This window comes from Pagrus pagrus (genome assembly GCF_965226575.1).
Source record: "Pagrus pagrus genome assembly, chromosome: 15".
NCBI classification, from domain to species: domain Eukaryota; kingdom Metazoa; phylum Chordata; class Actinopteri; order Spariformes; family Sparidae; genus Pagrus; species Pagrus pagrus.
Window position 1 is genome coordinate 5,931,820 of NC_140199.1, and position 15,946 is coordinate 5,947,765.

At 42.9% G+C, this 15,946-nt stretch overlaps 1 protein-coding gene across 3 annotated transcripts in view; it reads left to right on the plus strand.

The window, feature by feature from the left end:
* The window catches only part of meis1b (Meis homeobox 1 b), a 222,402-nt gene that overhangs the window by 126,336 nt on the left and 80,120 nt on the right, over positions 1–15,946 (plus strand). The window contains exon 1 of one of the 3 annotated variants that reach the window (XM_084375046.1): positions 13,580–14,289. The exons of the other annotated variants lie outside the window; for them this stretch is intronic. Within the exon in view, the coding sequence (XP_084231172.1) occupies positions 14,278–14,289 (12 nt within the window). The 5' untranslated portion in view covers positions 13,580–14,277. Of the gene's footprint in view, positions 1–13,579; positions 14,290–15,946 lie in introns of those variants that run through there. 3 annotated transcript variants of the gene reach the window in all.

Here is a 15,946-nt window from a genome sequence, read left to right on the forward strand (position 1 = left end):
CTGACCCTGCACCACATCTCCGTGCCTGCTAGCAGTCTGGGGCTTTATTGGCATGTTTTCAATATGCACATCAGTTTTTGTGTTACAAATTTGAGTCTGCATCTGAACTCATTTTTCATTTCTTTCATTTTTCTTCCAGTCCAAGTTTATTGCATGACAGGGCAGCCTCATTTCCACAGCATTTATTTCTATTGCTTTCGCTTCTAAAAAAAATTCCTCTGTACCCACAAAGAGCCAATTTGGGCTCGAAACATTTCGGTTTTTTTTCTGGTGTATTAATAAAAAAAGTTGTTGCAAGTCTGCATTTGCTCCAGAAAACTATCCACATTTAATCTCTCAGACATCTTGAAGCTCTTCTGTACGTTTCCACGCCATCAATTCACCTTCTGCACCGCGCTGCAGTGCCAATAGGTCTGGGTTTTTCAATAGCCAGCCTTATTAGCCTCTATGCTAAATGGTCTGATGCCCAAAGGCCCCGCTCAGGTTCTAATTGCCCCGGTCTCAGATGCTCTCCGAGAGCGAGCAGCAGCCGAGACGCAACACAACAACGGCAAAAGAGAGGGATTTAAGAGATTTTCTGCCAGCTTACGTAAGAAGAGAGGAGAGCAGCTCCTTTCGGTTGGAGCTGAGAGGCTGCATGTGTGTTTATGTCTGCAGAGATAAAAACCAGTGGTGGATGAAACCATTAGAAGAGTATTGCTCAATAAGCCTTGGTATTTTAATTTGGAGCAGAGCGTGTGTGTGTTGTGTTTTGGAGAGTCTTGTAGCGATGCCTGCGAAGAGGAAAAACAGCGAGGGGAGAGCGGCGGAGGAGCCCAGAGTAAAGGAGGGCGGGGTGGACGTCGAGATTTGTTTGGGAAGTCATGTATGGTGGTGTGAGTACGAGGGCCGAGTGTTGGTTTACTGAGCCCCAGCTGGGCTCTAATCCGGCTGACTTTCATAAACCTGACTGGGCAGAGCAGGCAAATCACGGGCATTAGCACGAAGGAAGCACTGTGAGGTTGTCCACAAGCCAATCTCCTGTCAGTCTTAATCCAGTTATTGAGCTGTTTATTTAGTTTCTTGCCAAAGTCACGGCTTTAATTTCATCATTAAGAAAATATAAAGGGCCACATCTGGACAAGCCGTACAAGTGACCTACTCTCCTTTAAAAACTACAGGAGGGTGTTTGACTCTGGACTTTAACTCACTCTGCAGCTTCTCATTCTTGTCCCGAATATTCCCGAAAATGTAATAAAACACACAATAAGTGACTAATAAGTGGACTAATTTGGCTTGATGTGTTAATACCTCACTTTGATTCTCAGTAAAAAAAAAAGTTCAAAGCCTGGACGCGGAGGTGGGATCTGTGAACCAGCCTCAGCGCACATGTCTGAGGCCGCCGCATGCACAAATCCTCAAAGCCAAATCAACTGCGTTTACAGTGTAATAACGGTGACATCATGCAGTTTTCCTAACTATCCCCTCAGTTATGTTGAGTCCAATTTGCCCTAAAATGCTTACACACACACACACACACACACACACACACACACACACACACACACACACAGGACCGTGTGCACACACACTTCTCCCCTGCGTTGTGCACTCGCAGCCCGTTGGCTTTTATCTTGCACTGGGCACTAGATGAGGACCATATGCAGCCTCAGTGCAATTATAGTGTGGTGAATTGGTAGAACAACAAGAGGGCGTTTTAACGGAGCAGTAAATGCAGGTAAGGGTCTTTATTAAGCCGGATCAGGTTGCACTGATGTTGTCAGCCGGAGACTGGCTCTCAGTGTGTTTCTAGGTATGTGTGTGTGTGTGTGTGTGTGTGTGTGTGTTTGTACGCGGCTGAATTTCTTTTGCATTCAGCGATAGATATGTAGCCGTCAGAAAATCAGAGGAAACACTTACCTGTGTAACTTTAAGGAGGTTTTGGGTTCACGCACAGAAAATTGTGGCTTTCTGCGAGAGTCTGCGTCACACACGCACTCAATTTACCTGTCTGACCGTTTGAGGGAAATTGCTTGTGATCTGTAATGGTTTTGGACATTTCACCCCACCAGACTTTTTTTTTTCTTTTAGTGCCCGATAGGTGAAAGGTCAATCTCTAAAATGTTTATGCGCAGGCCTGTGATGTTGACTCCCTCGGGAGACTCGGATTAACCCGCGCCGCTCCTAAATCACTGCTGGGTTTAGTGTTTCCCACAGGTAGGAACAATGAGACGTCACAGGTCAGAATACATTTTGAAATTATTAGCGCAGTTACTCTAACTAGATGTGTCACAGAGAGGCAGTGGCAGAGAAGTACTGACAGTGCCAAGAGTCCAGCATGTGAGGATTCACTTCAGTTAAAGCAGAGGTAGGGAGGAGAGGACGACATGTAATCAAACCAGTAGTTAAACGACGTTTTGCAGTAGCTCGCTGGTCATATTTACATCATGATTCAAGTGGTTAACTACTTTTATGCCATTTTTTGCGTTCAACTTTGGTGCAAAAAAGGAAAGAAATTATTTTTATTTTTATTTTGTTTTCTACTTAGGGTTGCTTTGCTTCACCAACACTGGATAAAAGCACATAATTATTATCATCATTAAAATAAACGTAAAGTAAAAAGACTCATAATGCAGAGTGGATCCTTTCAGAGTGTTTTATTCTAACATATATTATATTGCTGGACTGTGTTGCTGCATTAATATGTAAACAGTATTTTAATGTCACAGTCGCTCCAGATGCTGCTAATTTTAATTGTGCATATTTATCCAGTATTTATTTCTTTGTCTGTGCGCTACCTCTATTGTTTCTTTGTGCTTCTTTTAATGTTTACAACAAACAAACAGTTGACTTACATACAGACCTTCATGTTGTTGCCATGGTGCTCTTAGTGTACTGAATACACACTTTATTTTTACAGTACAGACCCGACGTATCACCATTCTTAGTTTCTTTTTGATTTTCATTCTTCACCTTATTGGTTCAGTTTTTTTGATGTCCTCGTTTCAAGCTGTATGTACTTTACTGTGCACGTAAACCTGAATCATATTCCTTCTATGTGTACACAAAAAAATGTCATCATTTAATTTGTTCATCATGCATATTTTAAAGTCAGAACCTGCAAAGTAACTAAAGCTTTCAAATACATGTAGTGAAGTAAAAAGTACAATAATATAAATATATGTGTAGATAACAGATATAAATGAAAAATGTAAGTGGATATACTGAAGTAAAGTACAAGTGCTAGTGCTGATGTTGTTTTCTAGTGTACTACTTTATAACTACTGTATGTTATTTCACTTGTATGTTGCGTTAACCCGCTCATCTGTTAATTAGTGTAAAACAAATGTATTATGAGTATTACTTGTCGATTCTGCGCTGTAGCTGCAGGTTGTGTAAGTTCTCCATCAGCCTTTGAGTTCTCTGCTGTGAGATTATGACACTTAATACGCAGAGTAAATGAGATTTCGGGTTATATTCCAGGATTTGGTGAAAAATAACAGGACATGGGAACTCAAACCTCTGCTGCAGGGGAAGCTCCGGTGGTTTGGTGGTGAGGATCAAATCCAGGCACAATGTAATCACTGCTAACATGTCAATCCAGTCTGATTAACTCTGTCACTGTTTCTGTATGGAAATGCTATTTTTTCCCCGTTCGGAAAGCAGGAGCGGTGAGCCGCAGCCGCTCTGTGTCTCTCTTTGTTGAATTACAGTATTATTCAGGGTCTGTTTTACAGTTCACTTGTGTTTATTCAAAAATTACTAATTTATGCTAAATTGATGGTGTATTACTGGGCCTGAGTGATTACCACAAGTTTTCAGTGACAGAGAGAAACCACCTGTTTTTTTTCCCCCTTATTTGATGAGTTTGCAATATCTGTGTAAGATTTTTCGGAAAATATTTAAAATTAAAGTTGCATAGTTGCAGAATTTTCTGAACCTTGGAGTCAAATCCAAGTCCCCGAAGGTCGAGAAGGTTTTAGTGACCATGTGCAAAACATTAAAGCTCTTACAAAAACTCTGCAGCTTGATGGAGACCTTTTGCACCTCTGGGAAAATTTGGGAAAATGAGGTTTTGTTGTTTTAAGTTTTCGGTACAAACTGCTTATTCTCAGAGAAAACTTCAATGCTTTTCAAAGACGACTGAACTTTTCCATCTTGGATGAGTCATTTTGTGTCTGATTTAGATAAACATCATATAAAACAAAGTGCGCCTGCTCCTGCGGAAGGATTTATAGAAAACATTTAAGGGCGAGCGCTGCAGGAACGCATCGTCTATAATTCAGGCAATCTTAATGACAACGTAATGACTTTTAATTCCCCCCTGAGTCGACGTGACGTACGGCACTTTATAAGAGAAATCTTCAAATTTACAGGTTCTGTCTGCATTTAGAAAAATCAAGGACGAGGCAGAAAAGTGAGAGGGAAGAATAATTATGCGAGGCAGGTGTGGTATAATGTGTGATAAACAGAGGAGGGAAGAAAGAGCGACAGAACAAAGGGTATAAAGATAGAAGTGTCAAACACTAGCGCGTGCCAAGTCGTCTGTTGTTGTCTTTTGATGGTTATGACACTTGTGATAATTAACAAAAGCTAAGTGGAATAAATTTGCAACAAATCACGCTACCTTGATTCTTTGACAGTTTGCATGTGGGCATGTGGAAGAACTTTTCACAGAAAACAAGTTTGCGTCTCATTGTTTGAGAAGAGCCTTGGTGGATTTTCTTTGTAGCAGAATAATTGCTTCCATTTATTGCAGCAAAGCCACGGCGAGTGCACAGCAGCACCGGTCCTCTGTACTTCCACGTACCTCTGACATTTGCTGTTATGACGGGAATTTATGCCTTGAAAGCTTCTTTATTAGGATCCCGCAGGGTCGTACAGTATATGGAGGATCTCAGACGAGATGATGTGACCGCTGACCTCTTCATGAACTTCGGCAGAGATAACTTTGTTTACGAGAGATGGCTGCAGGGTTCACTAGCAACCGCTGCAGTCAATCAGCATGTTTGGTAATCTGATTCACCGCTGCCAGGATGGACGGGTGCCCCTCAGCTGAACTGGTGTTCAAGAATCCGACCTGATGTGGAAACATATTTATTCTAAAGCGAAAGTTGTATCAATCACCAAACCTGCCTTTTATCTTCAGCGTGCTCTCAAGTCGTGTTTCTCTCAGAGGCAGAAACTGAAACCTAACACATGTCCCAACACCTGCAGGACAAGTCATTTTGTTTTTGAGATTTTGAGAATCTTTTCTTTCAGTAGCAGACACGTGCCTGAATATAAGTCAGCCGGAGTGACCTACAGTCCTCTGGTAGAGGAGTTTTTTGTCCAGGAGAGGAAGCAGCGTTAGTGCCTGGTCCTCACTCAGCACCTGAAGGCATCTGAACCTGATGATGTTTTCAAATGAAACCACATCTTTTTTTTTCGGCTTGGCATCCACACAGATTACAGAGCTTTTAGTAAACTGATATTCCAGCGAGTTCCTTTCTAATCTCTTCTTGTCTTTTCTCTCTTTTTTTAGTTCAGTTTATTTGACGTTATGAGAACGACTGCATCAAGTCACACATATCTACAAAAGACTTGTTTCCACTGTAGTCTCAAACCTTTTATTACCTGTTGTCTCGTATATTTCTGTAGATTTGATCAGTGTTATTTCGGTATCGTTGCTGTTAATGAATATTATTCCCTCTGGCAACCAGGTTATATTTTATACTTTAGTTGGTTTGTGAGCAGGATTACACAAAAACTCCTGAATGGATTTCCATGTCACTCGGCTGGAGGATGGGTCTCGGATCAGAACAGACCCCTTTAACCTTTGGTGTGGATCCAGGATTTTTTTTTTTTTCTGTTAGTCTTTAACATTGCAAGTTACGGCATTTTTGGGAAATTTTCGTTAATTGATGCAGAGATCTTGATGGAACGATCAGGCATATTTATGTGGCTGGTATCTATGAGTGAGTGCAGAAGACGACTGCTGGGCCTCAGCGGAGGTATACGCTCTACTGAGTGCCACTCTAGTTTATAATTATGTCATTATTGTTATTTTCTTTCTGTTATCTCTCTCTGCTTTAGTTCAGTTTATCTGACATTATGAGAAGGAGGGCATCAAATCACAAACAGCTACAGAAACAGTCATACAGTCGAATAGACTAATTCACATTGTGGTACCAGAGTTTGCTCTACTTTTTATGACTAGTATCAAATAAATCTCACTTGATTTTATCGCAATTATTTTGATACTTTTGCTGTTACTGAAGTTTTTATTATTGCTATCTGTCTTTTTCCATTTTTGTGTCTCTATTTGAGGTTTTTTAGCGTTTACATGTTAAAAACCTTTTAACTAAAGTTGGATTCAGTAACTGGAATGGACAAATAAACTGTCAGAGTTTAATCTGACACTGTTAACCGTGCAATTTTATAAGACATGAATTAATTGGCTGTACTTTTTTCCAAACAGTCTGACTCAAACCTGCAGCTTTTATCACCTTCGCTGGTGTGAGTCCTGTGCAGTGGTTTTGTGGGGTCTGTAAAGTACATCTGTACTTTCATCGACGTTGCGTTTACTGCAGACTGCTGGATGATACGGATCAGCCACGAGCCAAACGCTGGTCGTGGTTAAGGTTTTTATCCTCTACCAGCTGCTTTGGGCAACAAACCGGCCGTCATGTGGAGGAATGGTTTTTACTAGGAAAAGTGTCAGAGTGGTTCAGTTTGTAAAGAAAATCACAAGCACGTTTGCTTTTATTTGTACTTTTCATTTTTCATTTCAATTAAAGAAACATCCAACAACAACATGTTGCCTCCACTATCAAAAAAACAAGTCATCTACTGACCACAGCTGTAGATCCTCTGCAGTGATATGATACTTTAATTTGTTGCCGCCATTAATAATTAATTTTGGGCTTTATTCTTGTTTTAAGGAATATTAATTCAGCAGTTTAACACATGAAGTTTTCTACGTTTCAATCAAAATTAGATTTCTGTCATTTGAAATGTAACTAACCACAAATAATGATTAAAATCATCATATTTAAAAAACAGTAACACTCTTGACATGTTGACTCTCTGTATGTGAGGTTGTACCAGCTGAATTATTGATCTATGAGCCTGTAAACACACAGAATAGTACATTTTGAATCAAAGCCCTTCTTATGTTTCCCTCGTAGCTGCTGTTTCTCTGCCGGGGGTTTGCTGGTTTATTACCACTAGGCTATGCTGTGCTCCCAGGCCACTCTCCACTCCAGCCTAAACTCACACCCATCCAGGAAAAGATGAGTCTTCACACCTCCTCTGCAGCCTTCCCTCACTCCTCCCTTCCTATCGCTCTGTTTTTTCCCCCCCTCCCGGTTTTATAGCTCGGCTCCAACACCCAGCTTTTTCCACTTGTTCTCTCCTCATCGTCATCCTTCATCTCTCTCCTTTTTTTTCTCACTTTCCCTCCCTCCCTCTCGGCCTCCCTCTCTCTCTAAGGTGCTGATCAATTCACAGTCTCCCTGGGAGGTGTGAGAACCCCCTACCACCACCACCTCCTCCTCCCCCTCCTCCTCCTCTATCCTCACCCATCCACCCACTGCCACCCTGAACGGTGCGACTGGCCGACATGTGATACCCCTTACCCTTCCCTCGCCCAAATCCTTCACCCGTGGACTTTTTGTGGGGGAGAGAGGAGTTCATGTGATGATGATGACAGTACTCCTTTTTTCTTCTGTTCTTCCTTTTTTTCCCCTTCTCTCTTTTTTCTCCCTCAGCAAAAGTGTCTGTGACACCATTAGCACACCTGAAATAATAGCACTGGTGACAAATGCTGCAGGAAGGGGAGGGCGAGAGACACTGAGAGAGAGAGAGAGGGAGAGGGAGAGGGAGAGGGAGGGCGGTGTGTGTGATAGAGTGATGAGTTCTCTATCTATCTGTGAGGTTAATTCAGACTCAGCAGCCTTTCAGAGTAAAAGTGGAGCTGCTGACCCGGTTGGCCGGTGGCACAATGTGAAAATTGACTGGCAGCATTCAGCACAATCACAGACCTCCACTGTGTGTGTGTGTGTGTGTGTGTGTGTGTGTGGTGCACACGTTTATAACTCTATATGTGCGTCTAATTTCGCACCATATAGAAAAAGCAGCTGTTCATCACGTATATGTATCCATAAGTGTGATGCGGCGATGTCAGTGTGACTCACACACACATCCAGCTTCGGTTGTTTGCGGCTCTTTATGAGTCCACATGTTCACGTGAATGCAACACCTACGTACAGAGAGGAAGCAGCTGCAGTGTTCTCACATTTAGGCCCTAACGGAGCTAAATGAGGCTTTAAACGACTGTTTTTATATTCAACACGTTAAGATACCGCTGATGGTTTTACACATTGTGACATCTAGAAGGGGACGTTCGTCAAGAAGCTGCTGAGTGCTGATGTTTGTGCACCAAACTGAATGTAATATCTGATGCCATAAAGGAAAAGTTCACACAAAAGTCCTCATCTATCTGCCTTTGTGGATGGAAAGTCAGGGCGATGTTCTTGTTTGGCGTTCTCCTAAACAACTGAGGTAGATGGGAACTTGTTTTCCAACGTATAAAACAACCGAAGAAGAACTTAAACGGCTCCGCACAGCTCGTCCGGCGTAATCTGAGTCTTGATCTGAAAGGACATTATTTACATCCCCTCGGTCGAGACAAGGTGCACGTTTACACATGAAGGTTAAAAGCAGCTTCAGGGGAGATTTCAGACTTAAGAAGGGTGTAAATAACCTCTTTGCATATACATTTGGGATCTTGGAGCTTCCGGAGACTTTGATTTTGCCTTTTATTGTTTTCATCTCTGTTGTTTTTATACATTTTTAAAAGAAGTCCCCATCTACTTGATGCTGCACATCCTTTCGTACTGTGGTTTGGTAATCGCCTACCTCAGTGTGTATGATGAGTGTATGATACTTTTCTTATCCTCTGCACTTTTTTATTCATTTCTAGTATATATTTATACATTTGTAAATATGTTAACCATGGCACTACATAGAAACAGAGTGAACTACGAGTTTCATTGCGCTGATAACGTGTTGATTTCTGCACTGAAGCTCCAGAAATGTTTTGTGGACTACGACTTTCCCCCCTTATGATCAGATAATGACTGAGTTTTCATTTCCGGGTGAACTTAACCTTCACCCTTTTTAATTTATGATTTATTATGAATTTGTTGGTGATCACGGCCTGCAGGGTCATTTTTCCAGATTAAACGCAGGCAATAGAAATACGCTTCACGTCGTGTCACCAGTTTCTATCTTATAGCTCCAAATAAAACAAACACATAAATACACACACTGGATATTTTGCAATAAAAGGCAACACGTGAACAGAGCACTGGCACTGGGATTATAATTTTTATTAGCATGTTGAATTATTTACATGAACAAAGAGAGGGAATATAAACAGGAAAACTTCTTCACAGAGTCAAACATTATGCTGTGCTTTAAGTGCAACATGCAGAAGATGATGCAAAACAAAAGAAAAGTGGATTTATGTTGCAGGAGTTTGGACTTTTTAATCTTAATTATCTGAGCTGCTCTCCCTCTGCCTTTTCTGCATGTCGTGTAATTTCCAACAGCTCCGGTAGAAGGCGCAAATGATTAAGCATTAATGTGTGTGAGAGGATCTGAGCAGCAGCAGCAGCAGCAGCAGCTCCAGTAACATTTGGGCCAAACTGCAGAATCCAGCAGCACCAGTGAAAAGTCCCAGAGGAAACGGTGCCACTTGGTCCAAACTGACCTGATTTCATGCTTAAAAATTAATATTGCGATTTATTATATTATCACCATTTTCCTCAAACTGTGATTTCACACCACTGACCACAGACCAGAGTGTTTTCCATGATGTGCTCGGTGCCATGTTGTTACACTCGGCGTTATTTTTTAAACATCCATCGCGTCCCATCATCCTCTCTGCACTAATGTGAGACAAACCGCGGATTAAAATAATCCCAATCTTTGCTGCACTTTATTAAACCAGTAATTTGCAAAGCTCGGTGGATAATCAGGATGTAATACGTGTCTTCCTTTGCGTTATAGCTCATTACACTAACTTTAAGAATAAATCTCAAAGGCAAGAGAAGAGAAGACGAGAAAGACGAGCGCCTTTTTTTTTTTCTCCTTCCTTCTCCCCCCTGACTGAATAATTTCTGAGCTCACACAGCGCCTAAACGCACTCTTAATGAATCCGGCTGGGTTCTTCTGACAGACGATAATATACTAGTAGTTCCATATAATTAGATAAGCTGTGAAAACTTTGCAGCAGGTCTATCTGTCTGCCTGAGAGCCGCAGCGGTGACACAAAGCAGAGCAGAGGCTCGGTGGCCTTTTTTCTCCTCCTCCCTGCAGATCCCGACATGTTTGGGGCGCAGAGCTGCGGGGCTGCAAAAAGTTTGACCTCAGTTTGACTCCTCGGGCTGCCGGTTAGACCTCGATATCTTTAAAAAACAACAGCCACAGACAAGCAGAGGCACGGACCATCACACAGACACACTCTCTGACCTGGAGTTATTATTATTGTGTATTTTTTAAACTCCAACTGCACGTTTTGCAATTAATAATCACATTTGCATTATTTATTACACCGTTCTCTGGGCTGAAAATGACCCGCAGTGGCTTGAAATAGTAAAGAGGCGTACACACCTTGCTCACTGAGGATGTGTGTGTTTTTATAAACTCGACACAAAAGACAACAACCTGTGTGTTTTTGTCTCCGGGCAGCAGAAGTCGCGGCGCGCAGGCCCGCCTGATAACACGCTCCCGTTTGTTTCGCCAGTCAAACATGCTGTCGATTTACATTCAGCCGTTTGAAAGTAATACCTGCTGATTTTATTGAAACGACTCACAGCATTACCGTCATCGCAAAGCGGATTAAACAGAAAATGACGGTGTTTTGCCCCCCCTCTCCACCCCACCACCCTCCTTGCTGTCTTGCAGGATGCCAAAACGCGCTGACCCTCACGGAAGAGCAACTCCAGGAGAGAAAGTGGAGCTCCAGTCTCGCTTTTATAGACGCTAATTGAGGTAGCTTAATTGCTTTATAATGCCATTGTAGTTATTTTACAGTGGTCAGGCGCTGATGTGGTCTCCTTTCATGTTAATTTAGCTTTGCTTTCTCTCAATGACCCTCTAAAATTTAGTGTGCCTTGTGGTGTAGTGAGCTTTATAATCCTGTTTGCGTTTCACTTAAACCCACAAATTCAGCGAGAAAGTGGATTCAAACAGCAGCTTCCCCTTTAATTAAAACAATAATAATACTTTCCTTCAAGAGAAATATCTGAGTGACAATAATAAGCTTTTGAATTATTTAATATGGCGTTAAAATAATAAAGGATGAGAAAATGAGAGCTTCTACTCACCAATAAATAATTGATTTAACAAACTCGACGAGCACAAAGCAACCCAGATTATTATTTGATCCGGTTTTCTCTGTGCGTAAAAGTCCGTGCGTCCTGCGCGGCTCCGTGGCTCCTCTGCTCTCCGCGCCCCGGAGCCTCGCCGGCCGGACTCGCAGGAGGCTTTGATCGTCGTTTCATGCCTGTAAATTTGTCCCATCGGATCCCACCGGTCGGGTTTTTTTTTTTTTTTTTACCGCAGGAATCAACGCCGAATGTGTGAAGCCGCATTATCATGTTATGACACCGTTTCTGGCACCGGGGGCAGATGATCGATGACTGGACGCGCTGCACGGGGGAGAAGGAAAAAAAGAAAAAACTTCAAGCAGACTGTCACCGACCAGCAACACCTTATGAGCATAATCAGAGGATAATGTGGCTGTTTTACACACTCGGTTCACGTGTGATGGGCTGAGGAATAAATAAAAAGTTGGGCGTGTGGAAAACAGACAGAAATCAATTATAATTTCTTGAAATCCTTTACGGATGCGTCTCCTCTTAAAACCAATCATGTCCATGTGACTTATCCCATTTTTATATTACTTCATATGCCATGAAATATGTCGTAAATATTTAATGGAGATTTTGAGGTAGTTAAACTTCTTAATTAAAAAAAAAAAAGTTGATAGATTAAATTAAATAAGATTTGTACTCCTTTATATCCCAGCGAGGAATCAAATATAACGACGGTGACGTAGTAAATTCAAACTATTTTGTTAATTTACAGCCACACATTAATCAATTATATCATTACTTTTTCTTGAAATTACTCGAGTGGAAGTTTCCCCTCCATAAATTAAAGTTCATCAATATTTGACCAAACTTTTACAATCTTCTGCAAAAGCGTGGAAACTCGGAGTGAAGGGTTCATTATGGAGAGACGGGGAAAGTTTTAAAACTCGTCTGAGAGGAGAAAGAAAAAGTTCTGAACGTGAGCTGGTGGTTCTGTTTGGGTTTTGAGGGGGGGGGGAGTTTTAGTCAAAGTGTGAGTGAGTTTAGGAGAGCGAGTAATTAAGTCAGTGATATGAGGATTGGTGTGTGTGTCAGGCAGAGAGAGAGAGATAGAGAGAGGTTAGAGATGTCTCGGTCAAATCTCCTCTGTTCTGGTGGATCCGCAGCCCGTGCAGGCTGACAGAAAACGCGGAGTGTGTGTTTTCTACCCGCGGACCATGTTTTGTTTTGCGCCTCCTCGCAAAATGTGGCCTAAAACCGATCAATCAGCCCCGGATCGATCATGCGGGGAGCCAATAGGGGGCTCCCATCCCTGAGCCTCTCTGCCATTGGACAGCCCGGGCAGACTGGAGCGACCCATTCAGCGCTGCTGTGGGGGAGAGGGGACGGGACGACATGTGAACTGATATTTAGACCTTTAGAAACGCTGCTGTTGCGTTTTTAATCACTTCTTTCACAATTCGGCGTGCAGATTACAACTCCGTGCCAAGATGTGGACTAATTAACAACCACTTCTCATGATTAAAAAATGAACAGCGCTTCTAAATGAGTTAAAGAAAGTTGTTGTTATTGTGCTTCGTATGTTAAGTTGACACCTTTTGGTCTCAGTCATACATTAATGCAAACATTGGAGGATAATAGGCTGCGTAGAAGTCGATAGTGAGCACCCAGAGGCGCAAAAACCTGCAGGACTGGATGTTTGGCTGCGGAGCTACACTGATGTCATGCAGACGTGATGTTGACAGAAGCCCAACCTGCCTCCAGAGCTAGTTTCAGACTTATAAACTTATCTTTTCCACTCAATAACTGCGTGATCACAAAGTCAGTCCGGTCCAAAGTTAATCTAAAATTCAGGGCGTGTAGTCTCTCGATGACATACCTGACAATATCTCGGGATCAGAGTTGAGAGATGGTTCAATAAGCCGTTAATAAACTGTTTACAGGCAGAGGAGTGGATGCTGGACGCGCCAATCCCGACGAACAGATGTTGCATATTTACAGACAGAGAACGCTGCAGACTGAAGAATAAAGCCACTTTATGAGCGTGAGAGCTGGAGCTGGAGTCATAGGTGGATATTCTGTGTTTATCCCCGTGTTGTTCCAGCTCGCTCCGCGCGGCTCGCCGGGCTCGCAGGGTCCTCCCACCCCCCCTCCTCTCCGCACGACTTGCTGCAGCCCGGTGCGTTGTGTAAGACGCGACCTGTTATGGCCACCACTACTTCCGGGTTTCAGCAGTCTGGTCCAGATCCTCCGCTCCTCCTCAGCTCAACACACACATCCATTGTACACAAAACGGGCAGGCGGCTCATGCATACACACGCACTCACACACATACGCACACACACACTCACATACGCACACACGCTCAGCATCGATCGTGGCTCCTTTAAGAAAAGCCTAAGCCAGAATTATCACCCCACCTCCTCTTGATCTCCTCTAGACGCTTTTGCATAAGAAAATCAAGCCGGGAGCCGAGAGTGATCAAAGAAAACGAGAGGAGAGCCTGCTTCATTTTTTAACTGTGATTGTGACCATTAACATTTAGGTGGTGCCGATCCCGTGGAGACGCGCGTCGGACCATCATTCATCCGGTACTTTTGACAAGCCCTCGCGTTTTGACTGACAGGCGGAGTGGCAGAAAGCCATGAGAGTCGCCAGTTTTGTTTGAGGGGCTATTTTATTTTCATCCTGGTTTTGGAAAAGGAGCCTGGCGCCGCTGCCCCGAGGACAGCCGAGGACCTATTCGCCGCGCCTGGGCTAAACTTGCGCAGAAAGCGGGGGCTGGCTTTCACCGTTCCGTGGAAAAAGAAGCATACGGGATTTTGGCTGAAACATCTTCCCATTTATTTGGATTTTCTTTCTTCATTTCGTCTCCACCCTGGCCTCAGAGGGGATTTATCTAAACTGAAAGGACGACCAGGGAGTCAGGAGGGTTATGGCGCAACGGGTACGTAGGGCAATCCCCCCTAAAAAAAGTTTCTCCAAGTCTGCTGTGCTTGAATGCAATCCTGCGCTGTAACGTGGCTTAATGACACACATACCCGCGCGGACACACACTCGCGGCGAAAGTTTCTGTCGTCTTCCTGACACATGGAGACACGGGCTCGTTTTTTGGCATCTTTTGGCACGGTATTACGCACGGCCGCACTCGTTTGCTCCACAAACCGGCCCCGCTGAGGGACATTGGAAGCGTGATCATATCTCACATCGGCTGTGTTTTTTAGATTAGTTATGACAGGCCAGTTACTGGAAGCGAAATAGGGGGGGAGGGCAGAGAGGCAAAAACACATCTCCACATTTTCTCCTCAAGACTCCAGATTTCACGTTGAGTGGAGCTTTTTTTTAATTATTATTATTTACGAACAAAACAGCCACAAAAAAACAAATCCTCGTTCCGCACCGCAAAATGTGCTAAAACACGCGTTATTAGCATAATGCCAAGGAGGCAGTTTTTTAGTAACGAGGTGATGACAAACGCTTTGATTCATGCACTGCAGGACAGCTTCGAGACAGCGGCTGGGATCTTCACACACACACACACACACACACACACGGGCTAGTAAACAGTGTAAAAGCAGCAGAGATGTTCGGGACACATTTAGCTGCTTCAGTTTGGCACCAGAGCTGCAGCACGCCGGGGTTTGCACCTCTTTCTGCCTTTAGGCTCCAAATGCTCAGCTTTAAGCGACAATGCTCTTATTTTATTTTTTACTCTTTCCACTTTGTTTGTCACTTCTGGAGAGCGTTGTCAATAATTCAAGCCCCTCTCTCTCTCTCTTTTAATCTGTAAAAGAAGCAAACCTCGAGTAAATATTTATATTTCAGGCTTGTGCACTCCAACACCAACACGTCTGAGTGTGTAAAAAAAACTAGCAGACAACAGTGTAAAGACGAGACTGCGTTATTTATCTCAGAGCTGACACGTGGAAAAAGTTTGAAGTTTGAACAATCCGGCTAGAAAAAAAAAACACACAACAGGCGCTTACCTGCTGTTTGCTGCAGGAACTAATCACAGAGATCCTGATGGGTAATAACATGCTGCACAATTATGAGCCCTTAAAACCGTAAAACACTGCGAGGAACAAGTTGGAGGTATTTGTTGCAGCGGTGGAAACAGAACAACAAGAGAGACGGTGTTAAAACTAATTACTGCCTCTTTAATTATAATAATAATAATAATATCTGCGCCATGTTGCTGCAGTTTTCCCTTTTTGTCCTCGCGGTATTTTTAACACGTTCAATAATTCATATTTATTTTAATAACGTCTGAGGAGCAAAGGTCAGTGTGGTGGAGTGGAGAACAAAACTAGTTTTCCACTCCAGAATAAATAGTTTTGTGTGACTGTGAGCGATAACCTGCTGAACAGGTCGCTCTGACTCCTGCCTTTAAAAAGTTAATTTCCTGAACACAAGTACAAATTAAAAGCGTGTGTGTGAATTTATTTGTCCTGTCCTGCCTGAGCGTCCAAAGCCTGAAACATGTCGACTCATCGTGGGAATGATTTTCGCCCTGTTGTCACATTTTAACTTTCCTCCCTCACACGACTCCAAATCTCACGTCTCCTGCGTCAAATAACTTTTATAATATATAAAACAATAAGTCA